The 12495-nt window shown below is 40.9% G+C and overlaps 1 protein-coding gene across 1 annotated transcript in view; it reads right to left on the bottom strand.

The window, feature by feature from the left end:
* The window catches only part of LOC144752607 (scavenger receptor cysteine-rich domain-containing protein DMBT1-like), a 1088995-nt gene that overhangs the window by 771830 nt on the left and 304670 nt on the right, over positions 1-12495 (bottom strand). Inside the window, exon 18 of the mRNA XM_078640489.1 lies at positions 2231-2263. Within this exon, the coding sequence (XP_078496615.1) occupies positions 2231-2263 (33 nt within the window). The remainder of the gene's footprint in view (positions 1-2230; positions 2264-12495) is intronic.

Raw genomic sequence — 12495 nt, 5'->3', positions numbered from 1 at the left:
CCCAACGTTCCCCTCAAGTATGTCCTCCTGCTCGTGATAAATCACCGGGCAAACATCTCTCTTCCCAGTTCACCCCTTCAGTGGTCTGAGGGCCTATTCTGCCTTTGCTCACCGGGAAGAGACACGATTTCGCCCAATTGACTTTTAAGCCAGCCATTTCACTCAGGGCCCGCAGCAGGGACTTCGCCACCCTGCAATGCTTCGCCTGTATCCGCCAGGAACATTAAGAGGTCATCAGCGTAAAGTGTGATGTGGTGGATCTGGCAATCTACCTATCCTCCTAGCTTCATTATATAAGCACGTGAGGTGGGGGGCAAGGAGATCAATGTAAGTGAGATAAAATTCCACTGTGAGCCTTTCGATTCCGGAGTTTTATTACGGGTCATACTTTTGATGGCTACTCGCAACTCCCGCATGTCAATGTTCCGCCCCAACAGTTTTGCGTACTCGTCGCCCTCTGTAAAGTCCTGTAGTTCTTCCTCAGAAGGGAGTACTCTGCTGCGATAAAGCTCTGTATAGAAATCAAAAAACAGATCATTTATCCCCTGTTGATCAAAGTGGTCTATCCCCATCTGATCTCACAGCTCCAGTATGACTGAGCCGCGACGAGCCGGATTGGCCAACCAGGCTAGGAGGGCCCCGACTTATTCCGCTCCGAATGCGCCCGTGTGACATATTTTTTGTAATCAAAGCACCGCAGGCGCTCAACATTCGCTGCCACCGCTTCTCTGGCCTCTAACAATTCATCCTGCTTGGCCGGATTTTCAGGGAGTTCCCTCTCCAGGGCGCGCACGCGCTCTTCATCTCTTTGGATGTCTTGCAGGAGGACCTTCCTGGTCCCAGCCACAGCCGAAATACACCTCCCCGTAATGACCGTTTTACAGGCGTTCCACTCCACGGTCACCGCCCCAGCTGTTCCCTCATTAAACTGGAAGTATTCTGTAATAGCTGTTGCAATGCTAGTGCAGAAAACTTGATCGTCAAGCGCTTCCGGCCGCAATCTCAAGGTGGGGATTTTGGAGCGCAGTCGCGACCATCCCAACTGGACCATCAACGAAACAGTCCTAGTGAGGTATTCACTACTGCGAATCTCCCCCTGTACATCCGGGGAGCATAAGAAGGCTTCGAGGCGGACGTGCGATTCATGCAGGGCAGAGAAAAAGGAGTAATCCTTGATCAATGGGTGTTGGCCCCGCCAAGTGTCGACTAATCCCCATGTCTGTTGCCAGGTACTACGCGCCTCTGCTAGTTTATGTGCTGGTGCATTCGGAAGAGGGGGGTGGGAGCGATCCAGGTCAACATCCGTGATACAATTAAAAACTTTGATATTTTTTAAAAATCGATATTACTTACCTTAAGTCAATATTCTTCACCAGGATATTCTTGCTATCGATATTTCTCACTCGCGATACTTATGACGCAATATTTCTGCTAGTCGATATAAAAAATTTGATATTATGTCTGCATACCCACTAAAAAATTGTCTCTGTTACTTTTAGCAAGTACTGTTTAAACATAAGACCAACCGACATCTCAAACTAGATGAGGAGAGCAGGCACCATTGAAACCCTGGCTGGGATAAGATGAAAGCAGTCCACGGCCTTAAGAGATTCTGGAAAATATATAAAAGTGAGATAGAATCAAGCTTTTCCAGTGTGCTCCGAGTGAGTCTGAGAGCTGACGAGCATCAAACAACGATGAGAGCCTTTAGGCCAATGACCTCCCACCTGTGGTTTATCCACTGGTGTGGCTCAAACATCTAAAATAAATAGTTTTTTTAACCTGGTCAAAATGTAATTGTAAATACACCCCTCTGTGAAGTGTGTGTAGTTAAAAAATTAGATATACTTTGCTCCCAAAAAGTTATCTTTGAGCTGAGGATTAACTTCCACCAAAAATGGTGCGTTCTGGTTAGGGTTTTTTCACCAAAAAGTGTCAGCTATTGGTGTGGTCTAAATTAAGAGAGGGTGGGGCATATTCAGGAACTGATGGGGTTGTGCACAGTCTAGTGAGCGCAGTATTAGGAGTCAGTGCGCAGGCCGAAAGCAAGATGGATACATGACAAGTTCTGAGTTTGAAGAAAAATGAACTCTCTTCCTGCTAATGATGATTCTTGAGGTTAATGAAATCAAGGTACACGAGGTGGATCTAAGAATGACTGCAGGCACAGAGTTCATGCAAATACAGAAACATTACGGAAACAGAAGAAATGTTTGCCAAACAGGTATACCTGTAACAAGTGGCGCTGGGGTGCTTGTAGAACCTGTAGAAACACAGAAATAGCTTATGTTAAATCTTAAATTGCAGGTTTCCAGAACTCATATTCAGACCCATGACTACACTACTGAAGCAGAACCCAAAGAGAATTCTAACTGCAATTACAAATCTAGAAATCTAGCCTAAAACATAATGCAGATACCTCCATGAATGTTCTATAATGATTTAATGTAATGATTTGAATCCAAATGGCAGGTTTCTAGAACTCATATTCAGTGCCATGACAACACCACTGAAGCAGAACCCAAACAGAATTCTAACTGCAATTACAAATCTAGCCTAAAACATAATGCGGATACCTCCATGAATGTTCTATAATGATTTAATGTAATTTTTCAATATTTGAAATAGGACTTCAAATAACCAAGAGTAGTGTAAAACGTAAGGTACCAGTAAATACTCCCCATGAACCCCTCCCATCCCAGGGACTTCAGCCTTTTTATGTACCAGTCTAATAGAGGTTTGCCATCTCAGAAAATGTTGATTTACTGGGCAAAGATAGTTTCATCGCAAACATCACTCAGGTTTGAAACTTATCATTTGTCTCACCCAGTGCCCAGCACCAGGAAAGAAGTTCCCACTGGCCGCTGCAGCTGAGGCAGGCAAAGTAATCGCAGTCGTTAGGGCCACATTGGATCACTGAGTTCCATCCGCCACCAGAGGTCTAAGATTAAACCATATGTGTTTTGTTGCACATCTAGTGAGTTTACACACATACAGACCAACACTTTTGGAGATGCGTCAAAAGGCAATTACCAGTGTAAGAGTGAGAAAGAGTTCACTAATGGGCAATACCGGTGAATGTCAAAGAGTGTATACTCTTATTGCTTCCCAAATACAAGAGGAATTTCATAACCTGTAATTTCCAGAATGATGTTGGTATCTTCCTTAACAAGATCAACAGTTGAGCATTAAGGCTACAAAAAGAAAAGTATGAAATAACACGAAAATACTAAATTCAACTAACGCCGTATCACTTTAAATACAAAATAACCACAGCAGAATGGGTGTTCTCTAAAATCAACTTACCAGCTGCAGGGTTGAAATCCCTACTGTAGCTAGCATGCATATGCCATATTGTGTATCATTTTGCTTATCCCTAAGCATGTGCTCTACATGCTTTTGTTGTTACACCTCAGCTAAACTGAGTACTTCTGCAGTATAAGGAGTTCACCAAAAGGAGAACTTTATTTAATACGGGGAACTGCTTGCATGGCGGTGGCGATCCGCCCTACGTCCTAGCCCACCCGCCACCTGTTTCCCTTCCGCCACATTAGTATGGCGGACGGGACTGTGGCGGACGGGAAGACCATCCGCCGCTTTTCCGTCCGGTCAATGAGTTGACCGGGCAGAAAAGGGTTTCATATGGTGGCGGTGTCTGCTAGACACCGCCATCCTTTTCAGGATGCAGGCGGGAGGGTGCCTTTCTGTGGCAAGGCATGCGGTGTATGTGTTTGGGGTCCCGTTGCGGGCCCCCAGGATGTTGGGGGGTGGTGGGTGTCACATGGGGGGTACCTATGGTACCCCCCAGCAGTTCCATGCACAACATGCCTTCCTGGCATTGTGGCAGGCGGATCACTGAAATGATATTGACTGCCAAAATATCGACTACCCAAAACATCGAGGAAAAAATATCTACAGACAAAATATCGAGTTTGTATGTACAAACAGGTAAGTACAAAAATATCGAGTACAAAATATCGTTTACAAAAATATAGATGTAAACAATATCGACTTTATTAAAAACAGTGTTAAATTAAATTAAAATGTAAAATTAATTACTAAAATATACTTACAAACACTTAAATTAAATTACAATAATTTAATATTTAATTAAAGTTATAAAAAAATTAACAATCATATTTATTAAAACATATATATATATATTAACCTAATATAATTAAATAATATCCAATTTTATTTACGTACAATAGCAAAATGTAAAAAATACTATTCCCACTCCAGTGGGTGCAACAGTTGGGAAAGCGTTGGATAGCGTAGGGGTAAAAATGACTATTCCCACTCCAGTGGGTGCAACAGTAGGGAAAGCGTTGGATAGCGTAGGGGTTAAAATTACTATTCCCACTCCAAAGAGTGCAAAAGTAGGGAAAGCGTTGGATAGCGTAGGGGTAAAAATTACTATTCCCACTCCAGTGGGTGCAAAAGTAGGGAAAGCGTTGGATAGCGTAGGGGTTTAAATTACTATTCCCACTCCAAAGAGTGCAACAGTAGGGAAAGCGTTGGATAGCGTAGGGGTTTAAATTACTATTCCCACGCCAAAGAGTGCAACAGTAGGGAAAGCATTGGATAGCGTAGAGGTAAAAATTACTATTCCCACTCCAGTGGTTGCAACAGTAGGGAAAGCATTGGATAGCGTAGGGGTAAAAATTACTATTCCCACTCCAGTGGGTGCAACAGTAGGGAAAGCGTTGGATAGCGTAGGGTAAAAAATTATTTAAAAGTAATTACGAATTTAATATAATATAATAATTAATCAATTAAAATTACAAATTAAATTTAATTAGCAATAATAATTTAATTAATTACCCATAAAATAAATATTTAACAATTAATTCTACAACAATACCAATAAATATGTTTGCATTTTTAATTATTTATAAATAAATTACTTCCCACCCAATTCCCCTATGAACCCACAACCCACTACAGAAAATAAATTAGAAAAATTAACATAATTAACAATTAATCAATTAATTTAAATTAATTACCAATTACATTGTAATTAATTACCAAATAAAAATTAATTAACAAATAATTAAAAATTTATAACAGTAAATACATTTACATATTTAATTAATTATTATTAAATTACTTCCCACCCAATTCCCCTATAAACCCACAACCCGCTACAGAAAATAAATCGGAAAAATTAACATAATTAAAAATTAATTAATTAATTTAAATTAATTGCCAATTAAATTTTAATTAATTACCAAATAAAAATTAATTAACAAATAATTAAAAATTTATAACAATAAATTAATTTACATATTTAATTAATTATTATTAAATTACTTCCCACCCTATTCCCCTATAAACCCACAACCCGCTACAGAATTAAATAACGCAAACATTTTAAAATACAAATGTCATTAATTATTATTATTTATAACATAAATACACACTTTTCACACATATTATAACATAAAACACACTATAAAAAATTAAATATTATTAAAAATTGGATAATTTTAATAACCTATATTATATACTTTGATATTTTAACTGTCTATATTTTTAACAGTCGATATTACTTTACTTACCTTAAAAACGATATTTTTGCTGTCTATATTCTGTCCAGTCGATATTTTGTCCAGTCGATATTTAAAACTCGATATTATGTCCAGTCGATATTTTGAAGTCGATATTTTGACGGTGCACATGGTGGGCGGTGCTGAGTGCACCACCCGCCACAATGCCAGGAATCCAGGATGCAACTGCCACTGTGGCAGGCGCATCCTACACGGGACCCCTGCACTTATAACGGGCGGTCCCAATCCCCGAAAGGATGCCATCCTAATGACCCCCCAAAGTTTGAAAAAAATAGAGAATACTTTAATAAATAAATTAACACCAAAGCGACACAAATCCAATTAGCAGAACTAGGCATATAATTATTTTTTTATTTCAAATTAAAAATACTGCTAAAAAGCACGAAATGCAGTTATCTGGTCGTGCAATACCAGGTTACAGTAAAAGTTAACGTTGGCTGCAATGAATTGCCAGGTGGCGTCAGAGATCAGGTTTGTCCCAGTGGAAAGCTCCTCTTTAGACTGAGAACCTTCTAGGGAGAAAAAATGGTGGTCAACTAGTGATCTGTACGCAAGTTGAAATTTATATATGAAGCAGTGCTCGATGGCTGCTGAAGAGTGTAGGGTCTCGGTGTAGACGTTGCAAAGGAGAGAAAGCTCAGTGGACGCGTAGTCTGAACTCCATGCTTGTAAAGGCTTTGATGTTGGTAGAAGGTAAAAGGTAGTAGGACACCCTACACGCACTAGCATATCTAAAAATAGATTGTTAATTGCTGTGACTAGCACTGCACAGGATTGAACAGCAGTGATTGTGCCGTGTGTTACTGCAATATTTAAATCGTAAGGCATTCGATATTACAGAAACTATTATTTAACACATGATGACACACAACGCAATCACTCGTGGTGATTCCTGTGCTGCAAAAATAAAATTCAATTTCTAGATGTTCTATAATTGCTTCCAAATGACAATCCACTCCTTAACATACCTGCTAACTCCCTACATCAAAGGGAAGTCGGGCCTCCTGGGATTTCCTTTCTCAAACATTGCATTACACTAGAACAGAGTTCAGCCTGAGGCAATACGTCAGTGCCATCCTATGTAATCAGTTACCAGAGTCTGTGTTTTAATTTATGTCCTGAAAAATGGCTTGGCTTTTATTGTTTGCCATTTGAAAGTACCTGCTTTCAGCAAACCAGTATATGTAGTCTGCGAGCACAAGCCATTTGTCAGCCCATAAAGACAGTACTGAGAGAGCGCTAAACTGAAGTGAAAAATTGTAGGGGTGCACCATATGTATAAGTAGTCAGCACCCGCATATGTAAAGGGTTTATTAATCATGTTCAAATGCAATGTAGGGTTGAGAACTGAAGAATCTGATGTTAGAACTACATGCAGAACAAATGTTAAGGGTTTTGAAACACTAATGATGCCGTTTTTAATAGATTACCATTGTATGTTTAGGTCTGCTTTATTAAAATTCATATTTGCATTTTATATATGTGATAAGCTTGCTTGAAGTAGAAAATGTTTTGCTTTAAAGTTGGAGGCCTAAAGAATGAAAAGATTGTTCATGTAGGATGTTGGGCCTATAAAACGTGCAGAGGTCCAGTCCATGGAAATCATGTAGGCCTGACTGGAAATGTTTTGCTTAGCATTAAATGGTAGAAATGTTTAGTGAAAGCGGCCTTTGGCTAAAATTAATCAACGTTAAAGAATGTGTGAACCGATTCTCATGTATTTCCTTGCAGGTGCCGGACCAAGTAGACAGTAAAGTAGAAGGGCCCATTGTGTATGAGTGTTAGGATGCTAGACTCAGACATGGAGGAGTAGCCGAGGAATTTAAAGATACAACTTGAAGCGACTGAGAGTCTGGGACCCAAGGACGTTTTAACCGACAAGGATGGAAGGGTGCCATAATGGAAAATTCTGGAAACCAACACCTTCGAGAGGGGCGTACCTGAAGGCGTGTCGCCAGTATTGTGGGGTTTTGCATTAGGGACAGCACCCCGAGGGTGGAGGCAGAGTAGATGGGCTGAGGAGCTAGAGAGAGCGGTTGGATGGACAAAGAGCTTAGCTAGATCTGAGGATTTCTCTAGACAAAAGAGAAGTGAGTGAACTTCTTTGGAAGTCACCACGGCTGACACCTTTTTGCTAGGGTGGGCTATTGCTGAGCAGGGATGTCACATAGTATAGTGTAGGGATAGATTAACTTGACTTTTCTTTTCAATGCATACCAGAACTCAAGTTATAGCAATTTTTGTTAGCCTGATGATTCTGGAATTGATTCTCGTATTATTCATAAGCTGCCTAAGACTTTTCCGTAGGATTATGTTTGTATTAGTGCCTGTTTATCTTCTGAACCTCGTGTTGAGGTGTTTGTATCTTCAGCTGTTTACATTTCTGTAATAAATCTTCAAACATAGTTTTAGTCAGTGGTTCTTTGGGGGAAGCAAACGGGAATCGTCGAAGGTATTGATTATTGGTAAATAGGTTGCCTAATTCACTCTATGACAGATAAAAAGGTCCAGTCGACCTGTGTCGGGATTTAGGAAAGTGGTAAGATGCTCTAAAATAAAAATCCCGCCTTCTCAGTACACATGGCTCAGGATTCGGACGGACTGTAAAGTGTTGGCTATGGAAATCAATGACAGGCTCATCCTATTGTGGAAATTGGATATATATGCCGGGAGAGAGAGCCGCGTGACCTGGTGCTGCAATTGGTGCAGGTGACGGTCTAGAGGGCTGAAGACACAGTGGAGCTCACTTATAGAAGGCACCTGAATGGCTACTTGGCATGACGGCTATTGGCAAAACAAGCATTGGCAAAGCCAATAGGTTTTGGCAACAGCCAAGCTCTAGTCTTTTGGGGTTGTTAATGTGTATGTTTTTATCCATAACTAATTAACTATTAATCTTACTTTGTCATGTTTTGTATTGCGTTTGGCCACAGATAAAGGTGTGATATAAACTGTTATATCCTTCTGATATTTATTGTGCTTTGTTCAATGAGACCCACAGTTATGAGTTTGATAAATGCAGAAAACCAGTGTATTAATTCATTAGCACACCTCAAGTAAAGGCTTTATGGGTCACACTCGTTTTACAACCGCACCACTATTTTATAAGCACTGCTGCAGATCTAACAAACAGATCTTTGTAGCCAAATTGATGGTAATCCGTTATTATAGTTGCAATGTGGGCGAACACCTAAGAGGGAGAAGGAGAAAGAATATGCGGGGAATTTAATTTCGCCATTAAATTGCATTTGAGCAGAGGTAGTTTTATGAGGACGAAAGTTAACAATCATTTTGGCTGAACAAAAGCCATCTCTCATCCCACAGAAAAGTGTTTAAGTATGGTCATGTGCGTTTACACGCCACTGAGAGTCAGATTGTGCAACCACTGTCAAAGTTAGGAACAATTTCCGGTGTCTGTCTTCAGTTCGCCAGGCAGTCCCCCTACTTCCCACTCCTAGGATAAGTGCCAGAGCAGGGTTATTACAGTGCAGAATACAGCGTGTGCCACCAGAGTGTCAACAGCACCCAAGAGATTGCAAATAATCAAAAGAACAATATTACCAGTTGTAAAACACCTTCTGGTGCAGCTTGTTTGTATACTTTTATGTTACGTTATAAGAGTCAGCTAGAAAAGAAAATCATGCCTGTTTTGTTTCCCCTCAACATACAACAGCCACCACATTCATCCACACAAATGCACTTTAGCGGTATGTCTTTCATCTGGGTTTGAGAACAGGACTCCCCGAGCTGCAACACTGGCAGTTGATAGTGCTTGCACTTTAGTAGGATAAGGTGTCATATCCCCATCAGAAAAGATATGGCCAGAGAATTTTAACTTTGTCTTATGGAACTCACATTTCTCTGCATGCAAATTTAAACCGGCATCAATAGGCAACTGACACCCTTCAGTGAGAGCTTTGTCATGCTCCGTCTGTGTAGCTCCAAAAGCTGTAATTTAAAGCATTCATGACTGGCTGTGTGATATGTCAAATGACATCTTGGAATAGATCTGTAGCTGATGACACATTAAAACTTAGTCTCTTTTACAGAACAGGCCAACATTTGTAGAAAAGGTTGTAATGTACCTGCACTTCTCCTCGAGTTCCAACTGATGATATCATTTATTCACATCCGGGCAAGAGAATACCTTTTCCACATTGAATTGTGTCATCATGTCTGCAATGTGCGGAACTTGGATGTTGTTCTCCTTCAATGGCCTTATTTGATTAATGTATATCAACAGAGATGCATAGAGCTTCTTCACTGTCCTATTAGGTAGTACCACTATAGGAGAAACCCATGGAGTTGGACCAGTAGAACTCTTAATGATATCGTGCTTGACTAAACATTCAAATTCCTTTTCATCAGCTTCCTTTAAAGTGAAAGGCAATTTGTCTGTGTCCTAGAGCAATAGCACATGAATATGTCTCTTTACAAAGTGTGGTGTTACCACGCGGTAGGTAACAACGCGGTCGTTACAACGACCGCGTTGTTGACACGCTTGGCTTTCCATTGCAAGTCGTTTCTACGACTTGCACTAGATGGCGAGCTGGACTTAGGAAAAGCATAAATTACTATTCCTACTCCAGTTAGCGCAACAGCAGGGAATGTGTTGGATTTAAAATCCAACACATTCCCTGGTGTTGCGCGTCATCTAGGGCAAGTCGTTGAAACAACCTGCAATGTAATGCCATGCGTTTTAACAACGCGGACGATGTAACGTCCGCGTTGTCACATACCAGCTTGGTATTACCCGCGTTGAAACCGATGTTTCTCATGGCTCACTAATGCATAATTGGACGTTCCCAACCCGTGAAACAACAAAGGGAATTGGCTTACTATTTTGTGATAAGCATTCATGCTATAGTTAATGGATATCAGTCTATATCAGCGGCTGTGCTGAAGCTGAGTAAACAGGAGCTTGATGCTGTGTCTTAAAGTACATGAATGGGCACTTGTACTTTGTTTTCTTATGCTTCATTGTTGCCACAAATGAACCTTGATTTTTAAGTGGCGTTGATGCAGCCCACAAATGCGCTTTCATTTACGATGGCCTAGGGCACTGGAGACAGTTTGTTATATTTGCCCTCAGGCATAATATTTAATAATGCACCACTCTTGATAATGAAAGGTATTGAAGAACCAATGACCTTTAGTGTAATATTCGGACATGGTTTGAATGACTTTGGAGCTTTGTCATGTTGGTTTCTCCTGGACTGATGTTTGTCCTCATAGGCAGCCCGTTCAACATATGCATGCTTCTCTGAGGTGAACATCGATAAAGCAGACCGATCTTCTTCACTTTCACTTGATATTGACACGGAAGAACTATTTGATGAAGATGTAGATGTCAATTAACTTGGTTTGGTGTTGATTTGCCTCAGCTGATGTGGTCACATGGCCTTCTGGGCATGAATTGCACTTCGCTTCTGGAACGTTCGAGCCACCATATTGTCTTTGCACCGTGACGCACCTACTTTTCATTTTGCCTTGTACACCTTCACAAAATAGTTCGTCTTTACACAGCCTTTGCAGACTTGCCCAATGGTGGGACATTTACCTTCATTTGGAAACGGAAATCCACACCTGAAAACAAATTTATTTTTCTGTTGAGAATTCACTATGTCCCTCTGCTTTGTGCTTTGCCTTATTTCTCACATTGATGACTGACTCATTCTGGGTACCTCCGGCCTCTGTGTCAGTAGCTTGTTGATCTGCATGTTCTTTAGCTCTGGCAGCCATGAGAACTCACTCCAGTTTCTTTCAGCATTTTTAATCTGAACGAATCTGAAAAGCATCCGTCAAGCACTCTTAGGCGTATAACTTACTTATCATTAAATTAATTGAACTTACAGTGTTTGATGTGCGTATCCAGTCCCTCAAGAAATTTGTCAATGGTCTCACAGTTTTCTGATTTTCTTGACTGAAGATGTATCTTTCATAATCTGCATTTGCCATTGGATTAAATTTGAGATTCAAAACTGGTTTGATTTGATTGTATGTGATTTCGTCAGCTCGCTGCATTTTCTTTATGACTTCTTTCACACCTTCACCAGCAAGATTCTTAAAGTACTTGATAATGTTCTTGTTATCTGCGTCTTCAGTCGCAACAATTATATCACCGAAGGTCTCTATACAGGCAGTCCATCTGTCACCAATATTTAACTTTTCGGTGGTATCGAATGGCGGTGGTGGTTTCAAGAAGGCAGCAGCATTGTAACCATTTGTGTAACTCACTGATGTGGAGAGCACAGCTCTCTACTCCGCTGCTTAGTGATCTTGTCCATGCAAACCATCTCTGAGACCTTGTAACAAGCTGGCCTCTGGATCATCTTTGATAATGCCAGGAAACAGGACCTTCTTCTCTGTCTCCATTGGAGAAGCAAATGGTCACAATTCCAATCCAGGTTCTAGGTGCTCTGCACTTCGGAAACCCTTGGAGTTGTTCTGAGCCCCACTCGGCAACTTTGTTGGGGTGCAGCTTCAAATATGGATGGTCTGCATGCACAACCCCCGGGTGCTCTCTCTGCGATCACTCCCTCCAGCGCTGTGAATGATGACTCTCTTTCTCAGAACTGGTAAGCAGATGACTGCTGCATGTATCACTTTGGCCTTTAAGCGTCTTTTGTACTGGCTGACACCTGGTTGATCTCTGCCTTGCAGCGATTCTGTTAGCAGTGTTATCTTGCACTTTGCTGCTCTTTCAAATCCTGGTTACATCCGCATGTAGTGCTGTCACTCCATATGAATATGTGGCTATGGACTGCGTAGTGGCGCTGTACCTCCTTGCGCAGTCTTCTCAGCAGGTTCTCGGCCATTGATGTACAGACTTTTCAATGATGCTTTCATTAGGATCAAACGCTTATCATAGAACAGGGGTTGTGCTTTGACTCCTCATATGCCACATGTGCTTTGACTCCACCTA

Source organism: Lissotriton helveticus, chromosome 5_1 (genome assembly GCF_964261635.1).
Source record: "Lissotriton helveticus chromosome 5_1, aLisHel1.1, whole genome shotgun sequence".
In the NCBI taxonomy this organism is placed as follows: domain Eukaryota; kingdom Metazoa; phylum Chordata; class Amphibia; order Caudata; family Salamandridae; genus Lissotriton; species Lissotriton helveticus.
The sequence above is the reverse complement of the archived record's forward strand: the minus strand, read 5'-3'. Positions and strand labels throughout refer to the sequence as shown.